This window comes from Anopheles ziemanni, chromosome 2 (assembly GCF_943734765.1).
Source record: "Anopheles ziemanni chromosome 2, idAnoZiCoDA_A2_x.2, whole genome shotgun sequence".
Classification (NCBI taxonomy): Eukaryota; Metazoa; Arthropoda; class Insecta; order Diptera; family Culicidae; genus Anopheles; species Anopheles ziemanni.
The window spans coordinates 18,858,772-18,871,088 of record NC_080705.1 but is presented as its reverse complement, the minus strand read 5'-3'; the positions used below and the strand labels follow the sequence as shown (position 1 = coordinate 18,871,088).

The following is a 12,317-nucleotide window of genomic DNA, read 5'->3' as shown; positions in this document are numbered from 1 at the left end:
TCGAACGGCATTAGCGGGCACCGTTAAGTCGATTGAGGAACGAGGAAGGTTGTTGAGGAATTGAACACGAGATTCTAGAGATGGAGAAACTTGTTCCTCTGACAGGGACACTTTTTAATACGCAACGGGGTGCCGAACGAGTGAATCGAAGGAAACCAGCAACCGCGAGAGATTCACATTAAATTTCGAGGTTAGGATTATCGGTCCGCCATGCTGTGCGAACACTTTTTCGAGCGAAGACCGAACGCTCGAACTCATCGGATATGAGTACATTCCACATTCGTTCGGTGTGTACGGTCGAAAAACAAAAGGATTATTGATTTGCTTCCACCAAAATCTGCGTAACCTAACCACTCTTCGTCTTTGTTAATCGCCCTTCGCAGACACGATACCATGCGGCGGAACGCTGCCGAGACGCACGGGTACGATGGGGTTCGGTGGCAGCGGAGCGCAGTACGCGATGGGACACATCGGGGGATCGGTCGGTTCGATCACCTCCCCGAGCGGTGCCGGAACCGGAGGAGCCCTGCCGGGGATGTTCGGCGGGACGGGGCAGTCGGCGGGGCACGTTCGGGACCGGCAGGATGCCGGAGGAACCGCCGCGAGCGAGATGGACGACCTGATACATCTGCCCGGACCACTCACCGAGGACGCCGTCATGCGCACCCTTCACAACCGATTTAACGACGGGAAATATTTCGTAAGTATGCCTCAACGCTACCTAACCTCACAATCTTGGGGCTTCGATCGGGACGATTTGGAACGAGGAAGTCATCCATCTGCAAAGGAGGAAGTCGACGGACGTAAACGGTTTCTAGGTGTCAAATTTCTCGGGACTTGTTGTTAAAAGATGGATTGGGGAAACAAAATAAATGACCTTCGTTTGGAAATGGGTTTTTGGTGGGAGGCGGTGTTCCGCTTTCAACCTTTAACAAGATCTTCGATAAACTCCTTAACTCTAAAAGTACTCCATCGCCCAAAGGTGACAAATGCATCGGTTTTCTCTCGAGCAATATATTTCGCGGTCGAGACTTGTGTTGTTTTAAATTAGTCAGCTTCAAGTCAACGTCTTTCCATTCTGGGACGCTGGTTCATTAGCTAATGGAGTGTCGGAGGCATAAAGCTTCCACACAAAACTATAAACTTCACCCACTCGCACGAGAAACAGAGACTTGCGGAATGGATACCGACCAACTCATTTCATCCCGAGCAGTCCCGTGTGCTTCTCAACATCACTACTTACCTTCACCGACTTCACTTTCCCTTAATTGCCAACAAATGAAATAAAACTGCATATTCAATCCAACTTCATCATGACCGGAGGAAAAAGTAGTGAAAACAAACGAAAAAATTAAATCAGTGAAGAATAAAAGCACACATGTTGACCCACTTTGCTCGACACTGCCAGTTCTGTACCTCCGCTGATGAAACACTTTTTTAATGTACTTTACTTTCATTACCTTCCTCGATGCATTGCAAAATCTATTTTCTTGATTGTTTGAAAGTCATTGGCTCGAAAGAAAAACCAACACGAAACACCAAACTGTGTCACGGTCAGCTCAATCTATGACACGACCTGTTCAATTCCGGCCATTTCGGCTTAGCTTCTTGCAGCGGCCGATTACTTTTCCTTCCATCTCGAATCTAGGCTGCGGAGAAAATCAACGGAGCTAATTGTTCCCCAACTGAAGCGGCCCGAAGAATTAAAGACAATCTTCTGTCCAACCGGGTAGAAGAAGAGAGAGGAAAGGAAAGTGGCAACCGGTGGACGGAAAATTCACTTTTCCACCATTCACTGTTGTTTCGAGGGGGGTTTTGTTGTTGCTGACCACAATGCATGCATTTGCTTGATTACCGAATTAACTTTAATGGACGATTTTGATGAAGACGGAATGAAAACAAAACCAAAAATCTAGGTCTCCATTACCGAAGACAACAATTATGGTTGACATTTCGTTTTCCAACTTTTTCCATCCGCCCCGTTGGTAATATCTCCCGCTTGGACTCTTTCTTCTTTGATTACACTGATCTCGTCGTTTCGGAATTGCCTTAATTTGACATTTCACACGACACAAATCATCATCCCCTCGACGATCGGGGCTTCCGGTCCTCTGTGTGTTTGCGTCCCGTGGTGAAAATTGAAGGAGGAAATTTTCTTGTCGTTTTCCTCTATCTTTCTCTCCCCCAAAAACTAGTTCACACCAATTTGCGGCCCGGTTGATGTTTTGGGTTTGGCGAAATCACGCCGTCCGTTCGGTTGATTGATGGTCCAGCGTTTCTCGATCGCGCATCGTAATGTTTTGTTCACTTTGTGTTGTGCTGTGGAAAATCGGAAATGATGCGTTGACTTTTCTTTTTCCTTTCGCTAGCTTTCAAGATCCGTGCCGTGAAGGAAAGTGAGTGTTTTCCACCGGTCACCGGTAGGGACTTTTGCTGATGCGAATTGGGAAATCAAATTGGGAATATTCGAAAGTGGTCGATCCGATGAACGGAAGCTTTCGATTTTTAAATTTTTGTTCAGTTTCGATTTCAATGTTGCAAAAACGAATTCAACTATTTATTGTTAATCGATTAAATTGACAAGATGATTGCCGAAAGGGTTTCCCTAATTGGATAATAAAGTAAACTTTCTTCTTCAAATCGTGGGAAACTGACGAAAGTTTATTTCATTTTAAAATAAATAAATAATGCATACAAACAATCCAAAAATAAAAACAAAACATGCCCTGTTAGTCAATTAAAATCAACTTAACACACAAAAACAACACAAATTCCACCAATTATGCATGCATTCTCGCTTTCCTCGGCTCGGACACAGAACACCGTCAAACATCTTGTTCCGCACTAATTAGACTAGATAACATTGTTGGGCAAATATTTGCATAAATTCCCTCCCGCCCTTTCTCTACCCTTCGCACCGAAACGTAATCAATAAAGCCAGCAACGAGGTGCAGCTAAATAAGAGCAGCAAAAACAAATTATGAAAATAAAATAATCAACACCCATCGGTCGGGAGTGAGTCCGTAGCTATGCCAACGATTCGCGGCATTTCCGTTACGAAGACGTTCGTCCGGAATGCCTTCCGCCTTCCCCCATCCTGCGGCCACGCAGGATTGGGAGATGAAACGGAAGGCAAAAAACAGTCACAAGACTCCTCAGCGAACCGGTCTCGTCGCTTCGCTGGTGTGGTCTGTTCGTTTTAGAGTGTGTGGGGTTATGTTTTCCCGCTCACCCCATCATTGCGTCCGCTTTTGCCCAACCCAGCAACCCTTCGAGGCCATTTTTACATTCATTCCATTTTGCAAACTCGCGAGCTTCGTGCGACGTCCTTCTTCTTCCGCTCGATTTCTTTCGAAGAAATGGGGAAGAAACGCATTAAAAAGCGCTGAGCAATGTTTTGCCGCTTTTGCATTTGGATTTTACTAACTCCAATGGGACTCTCTCTCTCTCAACCTCTATCTTCCATTTGCCCGTAAGCGCCTGGAGGGAACGAAAATCGCAAAAGGATGGAATGAGCGAACCGTCTTCTAACGGTGGTCCACAAGGCAGGAACACGAACACACGGACATGCTCCGATGCTGCGACTTTGGTCGCTGCTTTTACCATTTCTGCGGCTGCCATTTTGACGGTTGCTTTTTGCCTCCGCCCTACTCGATTCGCGCGAAACCGGCAAGAAGTGTACGCCCGGAAGAAGCCAAGCTAGAGGGAGGAGGACTGGACTCTTATCCAATTAAACGCCAACGGGCTGCAAAGCAGAGTTGGATCATTAGTTAGGGGGGCCGAGTGGAGGAAGGGCGGTGAAATGAAGATTAAAAATAATCGCACGAAGGTGGAAGTCGGCGCTACGCACGCATTAACATCTGCTGCGCAACGAAGAGAGCGCAAGAAATCGATTTACGGTTCTATGAATGCTTGCTGGTTCGTTTAAAAATTCTTCTGGCTAAATATCTTTCTCCAGATCCGTTTAGATTAACGATAAGTGATTATTGGATTCGAAATACCTGCGATCGTTGCGCTTTCGGGATCGAGTCATGAAGACGATCTTTAGTTGTTTATTTTCGAAACATATTTCTTAGTTCTTTTTTCTTCGAACTTATCCCAATGTTCATTATCTTCTTCTCCCACTTTTTTCAACGATTGACATCAGACATTCTTAAAGAATTGATCGCATCGGTGAGAGATCTTCAGCACCTTTCGATCGACCTACTTGCGTGAGGTGTTTGGAAGGGCATTAACTTTCTACGACAGTCGCTCGATCACCTTTGGCACCATTCCGAAGGGCTTCGTACATAAATCACAATCGATCGAGCAGCGAGTTGAAGAAATCCCCGTTGGAATGTTTTTCATGAGGCGAGGGCAGCCCTTGAGAGGCAAAGTAGGTCTAAGGCCTTCGTCGGGGAAATTGCGCAACGGTCGTTTTAGTTTTATAATAAAATATTTCCTCCTTGGTGGCTGTGATGTTGGAAAAACATTCAGCAAAACTTGCTTCCCTTTCTTAAAATATGAGCAGTAAAAATAAACTGAAAAACTAAAAACAGTCAGGTCATCATTAACAACAATCTCACCGAAGTTCAAGCAATGCTGGTGTCATGCAATGAGGTTTAATTAAATCTAATGAAGGCTGACACGCCGCTTTCTGGAGGGAAAAAAAATTTAAAATAGCGCACTCGGCCAGCCCACGCTGATTTGCAATGTAAACATCGAGCTGGAGCACCAAGCTGCAAAAAACAAGTCAACAAATTGACCACGTGTGTTTTACCTGGCCTGCGTAGACAGAACACGACTGAACGACTTGAAAGAAAAAAGAGCTACGAATAAAAACCATGAAAACTAGCAGCAAAACCAGGAGTTGCACAATTTTCCGTCACTCCACCACAGAATCAACACGAAAAAGAAGGGATACGACAACACGACACCCCAGATAAGACACAGGAGCTCGAGGTGGTCTCGAGGGACCTTAAAGTGTCGTACCGTGGATACCGCCAACCTCGTCGCATTGGCCTCTAGTTATCCTTCGCTTCTGGTTTCGCACGTGCATGCGAGTCCCTTCCTTTTGGCAAGCAATTGCGACGCCGGTCTGATTTAAGGCAAAAAGCTCGTTTAATTGCTCGTGAGAGCGTGTCCATCGGGGTGGACTTATTTTCTGCAGGCGTGCGAATAGATCAATTTAATAAATCTGTGTTGCTAACCCTTCAATCGAAACTTGTTGGTCATTCCATTCGTAGCTGGCTGCAAACATAATTGTTTGTTATGCCCGATGTTTTAAGATACTGTTCCTATTAAAAAACATCTTCTTCTTGGCGTAACGACCTTATTGGTCATGCATGCCCGTTAAGGGCTTACGAGATTTTTTTACCCTATTGTACGTGGATAGTCAGGCCTCTCGTACAGGGGAGGGTCCGGTCTCGGTTGGGATTCGAACCCACGCCGTCGCTCATGGGCCGATTTTCTAACCGGCGCTACCGCTCGGCTGTCGCGGACCCCCGCGGATTAAAAAACATGGTTAATATTAATAATAATTACTATCAACTATATATACCTAGGATTTTTATTTATTTGCAATCTAGCAAAGGGGAAATAATGCTTATTTCCTAGGTTTATACAACTATCAAATCCATCTTCTTATGGTGATCACTTAAGTACTAGAATTAAAATAGAATAGGTAGAAAGTGATCATTTTTATGAAACCAATACCAATATTGTTCAAAACACAAGTTACAGCTTTCAAAAAGACAGAGTACCAACCAAAAGTCATTTGTTCCAAAATTAAATATATTTATTCGTGAAACATATTTCAAAATATAATATATGACATAACAATACGGTTCAAAGTATCTGGTAATTACTGAATGTACATAACAAACCTTTCTATGATTCATCAAAGTATCATAGATGTAAAACAGATGAAGAAAATCAACAAAAATAGAAGAAAAATAAAAAATTGTTGAGAAAATAATTGAAAATTCAATAGTCAAAATTAAAATAAGTTTTCACCTTATTTTACTTTTGTTTGTTAGGTCCTGTTTTATAAAATTAGATAATTTAAAAATTAAAAAAATAACTTAGGGTTTTCTGTATCTACTCAACGGTTTTGAAATATGTTTTATAATCTGCTACTTTATAAAAATGTGTGCCGACCCCTAGCTGAACTATAAAAAAGCTTCACGCACCGAAGGGTAAATTTTTTCTGTTGCTTTTAAATGTTGGATACCGAGATGGTGAAAATGGCTAGATCATAAACCCGAATCGGACGGTAATCGATTTCTTGAACTTCTCGCGCTCCTTTCCCAACAGACCAACGTTGGACCGATTCTGCTGTCCGTCAATCCGTACCACGACGTCGGCAACCCGCTGACGCTGTCCTCTACCCGCTCGGTTCCCCTCGCCCCGCAGCTGCGCAAGATCGTCCAGGAGGCCGTCCGGCAGCAGGCGGAAACGGGCTACCCGCAGGCGATCATTCTCTCCGGTAAGTGATCAAATTCCCACCGAAGCTCGAATTTCCCACATCCTCCTAATGTGAGCCCGCCCGAATGCGAGCGAGATCACGCCTGACGGCTTTCTCTAACGCCCATCCAAGTGGCGGCTCGAGTCATCCCCTGGAGACTCATTAGCACCAAAATGACCGACCCGGGTGACACAGATCACCGGCGAAAGAGAGACGCTTATCTTAATCGCCTAATCGCGGCTGTATTTTTATTAACCCACCTCAGGCACTTCCGGCTCGGGCAAGACGCACTGTTCGATGCTGCTGCTGCGACAGCTGTTCGCCGTCGCTGGCGGAGGACCGGAAACCGACGCGTTCAAGCATCTGGCCGCGGCCTTCACCGTCCTGCGCTCGCTCGGCTCGGCCAAGACGGCGACCAACTCGGAATCGAGTCGAATTGTGAGTATCATGAGAAACTCTTAGCCGGGATTTCACTTACTCACTACTTCCCTCATCCACACCAACACCATTCAGGGCCAATTCATCGAGGTGCAGGTGACGGACGGGGCGCTCTACCGGACCAAGATCCACTGCTACTTCCTCGACCAGACGCGCGTCATCCGGCCGCTGCCGAACGAGAAAAACTATCACATCTTCTACCAAATGCTGGCCGGGCTGAACGCGGACGAGTGCGCCCGCCTCAACCTGGAGGGCTACTCGCCGGCGAACCTGCGCTATCTGCAGCACGGAGACATCCGGCAGGACGAGCAGGAGGATGCGGCCCGCTTCCAGGCGTGGAAGGCCTGCCTCGGCATCCTGGGCATTCCGTTCCTGGACGTGGTGCGCGTGCTGGCGGCGGTGCTGCTCCTCGGCAACGTGCAGTTCGTCGACGGGCAGGGTCTCGAGGTGGAGGTGGTCGGCGAAACGGAACTGAACGCCGTGGCGAACCTGCTCGGTGTCCCGCCGGCCCAACTTTTCCGCGGGCTGACGACGCGAACGCACAACGCCCGGGGTCAGCTCATCAAGTCCGTGTGCGACGCCAACATGTCCAACATGACGCGCGACTGTCTGGCGAAGGCCCTCTACTGCCGAACGGTGGCAACTATCGTCCGGCGAGCAAACAGTCTCAAGCGGTAAGGATTTTCAGAAACTCGTTCGGTTAGGAAATTATTACTGACGACGAGAATCTCTACCTTTTGCCTTTTTAGCCTCGGTTCGACACTCGGGACCCTTAGCTCCGACAGCAACGAGTCCGTGCATAATCAGGCGGAAGTGGCAAGCCAGCACGCGTCGACGATCGGCGGAAATGCGGGCTCGAAATCGATGGCAGCACTGAACAACGCCGTACGACACGCGACGGATGGATTTATCGGTATGTTTTAAGAACAGAATAAATATTAAGAAAGTTTTAATTTTCTAACCTTACTAATCAGATAAAAGGTGCTTTTAAAGCTAATCAAAAAAGAGAAGAAAATTTGACATTTAATTCTTTTGTTGTAGCTCTAGTTAATACTCATAAAAAAAATTGAAACTCTTGAAGTACTATTGTTATTTTTTGGATATATTTGTTCCACGAAAATTAAGGGTTTTTTCTTCAGGAGAGAATTCAAAAGAAGTGTTTAAAACATTTAAGTTGATTTTTATTTTATCTCACACATCTCAATGATTAATAATGAATAACAATTTTCTCTTCGCACGAAGCTGCGGGCTTCGGATTTCGCAAAGAAATTCACATGTTGGAATTCACTAGGTTAAAAACGGGAACTTTATTTGTTTCTAGCACTTAAGAGCACTATTAAACACGACTGGTGATTTAGCACGAAGCCTCTATTTTTCACTAACAATTCACTAAAAATAATATATGTAAGAATATCGAAAAAGCAAGAAGCAGAAGTAATTCTAAAAATAGATTTTTCTACACTAGCGTCATCTAGTGTTGATTTTGAGTTTACCGTTCAAGTTCAAGTTAAAGTACGCAGCCACAAAATTATGCAGTAATCGGCTGCGTGCGCTAAACATTGAATCATTTTGAAATAGCCGTTTATAATTGTGGATTTTGTTCATTTTGTAAGAGATTCCAATAATGAAGAAAAACTAAATTGAGATATTTTTATTGACGATTTAAAGATCTTTGTTTTCAAATTAAAATTCATAAAATAATTCCATCCTTTCATCGATATCTTTGCAGGCATTCTAGACATGTTCGGCTTCGAGGAACCACGACCTGCACAGCTTGAGCACCTGTGCATCAACCTGTGCGCGGAAACGATGCAGCACTTCTACAACACCCACATCTTCAAGAGCTCGGTCGAGTCGTGCCGCGAGGAGGGCATCATCTGCGACACGGAGGTGGACTACGTCGACAACGTGCCGTGCATCGACCTGATCTCGTCGCTCCGGACCGGCCTGTTGAGCATGCTGGACGCGGAGTGCTCGGTGCGCGGCACGGCCGAGAGCTACGTGGCCAAGATCAAGGTGCAGCACCGGAACTCGGCTCGCCTCGAGCAGCGCGCCCTCGAGCCCTACGACCCGCGCCTCTTCGCCATCCGCCACTTTGCCGGGCGCGTCGAGTACGACACCACCGACTTCCTCGACACGAACCGCGACGTTGTGCCGGACGACCTGGTGTCGGTGTTCTACAAGCACACGTGCAACTTCGGCTTCGCGACGCACCTCTTCGGCACGGAGCTGAAGGCGCTGTACGCGCAGGAGAGCGGTCCTCGGGGGCTCAGCTTCCGGATCGCGCCCACCTCGCACACGGACCTGCTGAACGGCGACGAACCGGTGTCGACGCTGACGCAGGACTTCCACACGCGCCTCGACAACCTGCTGCGCACCCTCGTGCACGCCCGCCCACACTTTGTGCGCTGCATCCGCTCGAACACGGCCGAGAAGGGCGGTGCGTTCGACCGGGGGGCAGTCGTGCGGCAGATCCGCGCCCTCCAGGTGCTCGAGACGGTCAACCTGATGGCGAGCGGGTTCCCGCACCGGATGCGCTTCAAGCAGTTCACCGCGCGCTACCGGATGCTGGCGCCCTTCCGGCTGCTGCGCCGCTGCGAGGAGAAGGCGCTCGAGGACTGCAAGGTGGTGCTGGACTTTGCGCTCGAGAACCCGCCGGAGCTGGACGGCTCGGTGACGCTCTCGTGGGCGCCCGGCAAGCGACACATCTTCCTCAGCGAGGGCATCCGGCAGCACCTGGAACGGCTGCGGGCCGAGGTGCGCACGAAGAGCGCCACCCTCATCCAGGCGACCTGGCGCGGTTGGAACCTCCGGAAGCGACTCGGCACGATCCGGCGAACGCACGACATCCAGCTGATGGGCGGCGCACTGCATTCCATCAAGCAGAACTCCGGCTCAGGTGAGTAACACGTCGACGAGCGAGAACTACTCCTTATTCATAACTGATACGCTTCTCTCCCTCCCTCACTCTCTCAGGTGCACGCACGGGAAATGTCACGCACGGCAATGGCACCGGAAACAACACCGGGACGGCGACGAGACCTAGACCGCAACCGATCGCCGGAACTCCACCGCCCGATCCGAACGAAAAATGCGACTCGAAGATCATCGCACAAACCTGCACACTGTTCGGGCTCGATTTGGTAAGTCGGTGTCCAGCAATCGCATGTCCTCGGAGGGCATGTCATATACCATCCCAGAATTTTTTGCATAGTTTATTAAAAACAATTTTTTCGAAGAATTCCGCTTTTCAACAATAAAATTCTTTTTTCAGATGTTTTATTCGTAGTATTTGCTAAATTTATATTTTTCCAAAATCAATACTCCCGCTCGTATTACCGAGTTTTTTGCAATGAATACATTATTAAGCTCATTTGAAATTTTTGTAATTTCTTTTGAATACCACCAAGGATTTGATTCCAACATTGTTTAATGTTAAGCATTTCGTGCAGAGAAAACCACTAAAACATGTTGCCTTGTTACGAATTGAAATTTAAGATTTATCTTACATGTTTTCAGAGATTTCGAACTGAAATATGACAGTAAAACTAATTCGTGTGTAAAATCAACCTTACTTTTCGAGGCAATCATCTTGGGTAGTATTATTCATGCAAAAATGCGATAATTTAATCCACAAAAATGTTATCCTCAAGGGTCAGAATTGTTATTACCGCTTAATTGATTTTAAATAAATTGATAAGCTAGTTAAAAGTTTATCAAACTGAGATATGCAAAAATTGGATAATTATCGATTCTTCTTTGTTCCATTGGAGTCGTTGATGAACCATGAAAACAAATTATCAACTAATTCCGCTTGCGCCAACAAGTTTATTATTCCTATGAAAGAGATTTAATCGATTCCCTCGAAATTGTCTCCTGCCGTTAAAATTAAGGCGGAAAAGTCAGTATCATGCTCAATCAGATGAAATGTTTATTCCTCTTGAATAAACACCATCCCCGTTATGCATATTTGAGTAAACTGTATATTTATCGAAGTCATAAAAGCAACAAGCGCCAGTGGTGCTTTCCGGCTTATGATTGCTCCACACCTCCCGTTGTGCGGATAAACTCTCGTATTAATATTTATTGATTTATTTTAAGTACCTCCATATCGTTTTTCACACGCCCCCATGCGAGCGCACCGATGGAAACTCGCCTGATCGTACTCGTTTTGTAGTGGTTTTTTTTCCTGTGTCTTCTGAATTTCTCGTTTCCATTCATTATTACCGGAAACGAACGGCCATTAATCGAAAACCCGTGTCAGCCCAGTTAGAGATTATTAACGTGTTTTGTTTTGCACCACTCCTCTCCTCCCCGCTGTAGGAACGACCACCACCCGTGCCACCTTCCCGCTCCTACACCGTCACGGGAAATTCGAAGCTCGGCTACCCCCAGACTCGCATCATGAAGATGAACTTTCCCGAGGATCCGGCCGCCGTAGGGTTGGGCGAGCAGCTGCGGAAGGGTGAGGCGGTCACGGTCACCGGAGCGTCCCATCGGCGGGGACACCTGATCGTCGAACACAACGGCATCAGCCTGCACGTCCCGTTCCAGTACATGGAGTTGGTGAAGACGATCGTTCCGGCCGGCGCAACCAATGGCCCGTCCTCTGGTGCACCCGCCCCTCCACCACCCACGGCCACTGCGGTCAACATTTGAACGGAGGATCACACCCCACCCCGCTCTGCACTTCCATTTTCATCTGTACAGCATCGAAAGTTTCCACCACAAAAATGTAGATTAAAACGTTAGTCCTAGCTGGTAGCAGTAAGGGAAAAGCAATTAGCGCGGACGAGAAGTGTGACGATTGTCCGACCGGCTTCCTTTTACATCGACATAACTGAAGGCATTCAGACGTGAGAGGGGTCTTGAGGCACTACCGCAGTGAAGCACACTGAAGTGGACTCGTTCCTCTTTGTTATACCGATAAGAGCACTTTCGTCGTTTAACGAGACCGAACAATAAATACAGGAACAAGCTAGACATAAAGATACAAATGCAACCACGACGATGAAGAAAAGCAACAAGACTTTGTATCGAAGGAGAATAGCAGACAAAAGACTCAGAAGAAAAGCTCTCGGAAGGTTATAACTTTACCAATCCGTTTAACCGTTTGTGTTTTCCTTCCACCGTACGCATTAATATTACTACTAGTAACGATAACACTCTTATTATTACGAATACTTTCTCTCTTTTTTGAGGATTCCATAAGTGCCAACCCTTGCGTATCTAGACGAGTAAATTACTTATAGCGTTTATAAGTGTATGTTGTGCGTTTCGTGAGTTAAGTGTTATTTTTGAACGTGTTTATGATATTCTTCGCGAGCGTTTGATATGTTGCAGGAAGGATTGTATGATTGTGTTTTTGTTTATAGGAACCTAGAAGTTTAGACAGCATTCCTACGGGAGGGGTGCGGAAATGCCGGACGATTAT

General features: G+C 46.6%; 1 protein-coding gene across 1 annotated transcript in view; it reads left to right on the top strand.

The window, feature by feature from the left end:
* LOC131290923 (unconventional myosin-Ia-like) overlaps positions 1–11,542 on the top strand; it is a 32,621-nt gene extending 21,079 nt beyond the window's left edge. The window contains 8 exon segments of the mRNA XM_058320114.1: positions 384–700; positions 6,295–6,466; positions 6,711–6,883; positions 6,959–7,557; positions 7,633–7,796; positions 8,613–9,785; positions 9,788–10,026; positions 11,207–11,542. Coding sequence (XP_058176097.1) covers positions 384–700; positions 6,295–6,466; positions 6,711–6,883; positions 6,959–7,557; positions 7,633–7,796; positions 8,613–9,785; positions 9,788–10,026; positions 11,207–11,542 — 3,173 coding nt within the window.
* The last annotated feature ends 775 nt before the right edge of the window (positions 11,543–12,317 follow it).